The 3,297-nt window shown below is 40.9% G+C and overlaps 1 protein-coding gene across 1 annotated transcript; it reads right to left on the reverse strand.

Moving 5' to 3' along the window:
• Positions 1–443: 443 nt before the first annotated feature.
• On the reverse strand, positions 444–2,763 carry LOC307238443 (interferon-inducible GTPase 5-like). Its single transcript, XM_080011422.1, has 3 exons — positions 2,629–2,763; positions 1,608–2,170; positions 444–1,300 (listed from the first exon to the last, which is right to left on the reverse strand). Exons 2-3 carry the CDS (start codon positions 2,161–2,163, stop codon positions 663–665), a joined length of 1,194 nt encoding a protein of 397 aa, XP_079867548.1. The 5' UTR covers positions 2,164–2,170; positions 2,629–2,763; the 3' UTR covers positions 444–662.
• Between the last annotated feature and the right edge of the window lie 534 nt (positions 2,764–3,297).

A 3,297-nucleotide genomic window follows, 5' to 3' on the forward strand; every position in this document is an offset into this window, starting at 1 on the left:
GCAGTGAAATGTCATGGCACCCGGTGATAATGCACAGCAAGCTCTATAAGCTCTAAAAATACTCAAAATACTAAAATTTGCATTAAATATTAATAAGTTGTTCGCTTGCATTTACGGTGTGAAATCCTCCAAATTTGTGTGAATTAGTAATTCCAGGTATCCCTTCACTATGAAGCTCATAAAGGAAGATTCCTGTCTTTCCTTAGGCACTGCCATCACTGATATTGTTCTCTTTGGCAGTACACTGATAGGATTGGACTAAGTACAATGAGTCCACAGACTTCATCCAAATACGATGTTTGCAGGCTGCAAACACCGTGCAAACAACAATATAAGAATAATCTTTTCTACTTATATGCCCCATTCAATTTTTCTTGATCTGGCCAACACAGATACCAGATGGTACGGGTAGGGGGCAGTGCTGCTGTTTACATGCAGCTCGATGTGATTGAAATGTTCTGCAGACCAGAATGGAGCAACACACAAACACTGTTGAATGGAATGTATTTATTGAACATTCAAAACCAATAAGGACATATGTTTAAAGATCAGTGTTATGTGGGGGTGGTGTGGTTTAAGCAGTATTTTCAGCAACCAGGGACCCCAGAGACCTATATTAGTATGTGCAGAAAAGAGCACAATAGGTCCTATTTAAACATTAATCACAATGAGATGTCTTGTGCCAAGGCCTTCTTCAAGACATTCTGTGCATCATTGGCAAGCATGTCTAGAGCAGAACTTAAATACCTGTAAGTGGACATAAAAGAAAAACCCATTGCTACCGCAATTCCAAATATAGGAATGAATCTGGCCCCTTCCTCGACTGCCATCAGTGCAGCTCCACTTGCAGACATTGACAGCAGTTTAATGACGAGCTCTTTGCTTATTTCATTTGAAGCAAGGTCAGATTTTATGACTGCTTGTAGGTCACCCAAGGACATCTTTGCGCTCTGAGCCAGTTTCTCCAGTGACTGGTGATCAAGACCAAACCCCAGCTTATAGCCTCTGATGACCCCGACCAGAATGCCTACATCAACAGCAAATGAAAGCCCAGGAACTGGTGCAGCTGCTACAGCAGCAGACAATAATGCTTGGTACTTGATCTTGGAGTGAAAAGCATCTTTCTTCTTAGAGATGATTCCCAGGCTGACACTGGGGAGGGAAAACAGCAGGGCATTCCTCTTGTGTGAAGGAAGGTCTCTCTCCATGGTCTCCTGGAGTTTGTGGAAGTCGTACAAATGAAGATCAAAATTGGAGATCAGGAAGACTTGAGGAGACTCCACGCCTTGATTCACAAGTCCTGTGACAAACGGAATATAGTAGAATATAAACTGTTAAAGTCACAACTTTAACATGAGTCACTTGAAAGCACTGGCATGGCCATAAAATATAATTCATAATGGATATCAATCTGACATAACATTATGTTCCTAGGAGGACATTGTAAGTGACACCATTCATTTCTAAGGACAACAGTAGTAGGTTCGCTCACCTAAAATTAGATTGAGAAGGTTTGCCCTGTTTTAAAGTTAAACTACAAAGTAAATATTCCAAATGTTTTTTCAATGTAATATCTCTCCCATAATAATTTTTAAGAAAATGCAAACCTGAAATGCAATTTTCTCTCATTTTCTGAAGAGTCCTTTCTGCATTGAAGTCCCTCTGACTCCTCTCCTCATCGCGTTGGTTGTTGTCAATCTTAGATCGGACAAAGTAGAATTTCTTGCCCATTTTCTTGATCTCCTGAGCCAGTTTTGCATCATTTTCTCTGAAACGATCCGCTGAGACGATGATGAAGAAATCAAACTTTTCAAATCCAACGTGCCTCAGATACTGGTTGGCTGGGAAATTGGTGGTTCCAATGCCGGGGAGATCCCATAATTTAACATTTGGGTAATTTGGATGGGGGTATTCTTTACTCTCGATGGTGGTTTCCACACAACCTGTAGGAGCAGCTCGCTCATCCTTGTTGTCAATCCCTCTGAAGACATTAACAAAGGTGGATTTCCCAGAGCCTGACTCCCCGGTGATGGCCATATTCAGTGGAATTTTGTCCAGGTCTTCCAAATATTTCTGGATCTTTGACACTGCTCTGGGTGCATCGTTGTTCCCCAGACACTCTGCAACCTCTCTCATCATGTCATCATCCATTGGAGTATCCATAGGGATCCTTAAAATGAGAAAACATATGATTTTAAATTTACACATTATAAATGAGCTGGTATAAAATCACTGTAAATAATATCTGAATAGTATCTTCACATGTCACTTGTGTCATACTCCAATCTGAATATATATTCTTTACTACAAAGGAATTAGACAATGCCACACTTGGCATGAATGCAGCAGAATGAAAGCTTTCCTGTGGTCTTATGATAGGAAAGCTGTTGTTAGTTTTTTCAGTTTACATTACAGTATTTCTACAGCTCCAGGAAGAGTCCACCGTCTGACTGCAGACTACTACTCCAGCGGCTGTATACAATACCATAATACTATTAGTACAAGTACAGCAATGTTCTGTGGAACAACAAAATGAAAAGGCCACAGTGATAAGTTTAGGTCTCATCCTCATTTCTACTTAATACAGCCAGACAGATCAACCATTAATGTTTTTGTGACACTACTTACTTTTAAGTCTGTTCCGTATGTGGAAACTGAGGAAACTGCAGCAAATATCCACTGAGGCAGACTGAAGTGTCCTAAAACTTTGTTTGGTTTTGCCCAATAGTAAATTACTATGTGTACAATATTGCTGTCGTCCAAGTCCACTGTGTGCTTGCACAATTTCTGCAGTAACTTATACTCACAGCTGAGAGGTCCCCACCCCTCTGCTGCTCTCCCCACCCCTCTTTTAAAAGTCAGTCTGCCTTTAAAGGACTTGCCTTACATAAGGGGGGCTTGGTTGAGGATTTTTACCATTTGTCTCAACGCAAAACAATGTGAGCTGAACTTTGTGACTGAGGCGATCAGAAAGTGAAAGTGAAAGTCAAAGTGGATTTATCAGAAATCACGTGGTTGCTGTGAACAGGGTGTAGTTTGCAAGCAGAGAGAAGGCCTTTCCTGCAGCTGCAGCCCCAGATCGCCATCAAGGAATATTTCGTTTTAAAAGAAAATGACTTACGGGACATTTTCTCGATGAATTTGCAAAGGAGATCATGATATATCCCGATTCTAAATAAAGATGAAAAAAAATGAAATGAAACTATGCGATGTGAATGAACTGTGAGAACTGTGTGAGCATGACGTCAGGAGGGCTCTGATACGTGTGAACACCAAGAAAGCTGCGGGCCCAGATGA

Source organism: Zeus faber (genome assembly GCF_960531495.2).
Source record: "Zeus faber genome assembly, chromosome: 12".
Classification (NCBI taxonomy): domain Eukaryota; kingdom Metazoa; phylum Chordata; class Actinopteri; order Zeiformes; family Zeidae; genus Zeus; species Zeus faber.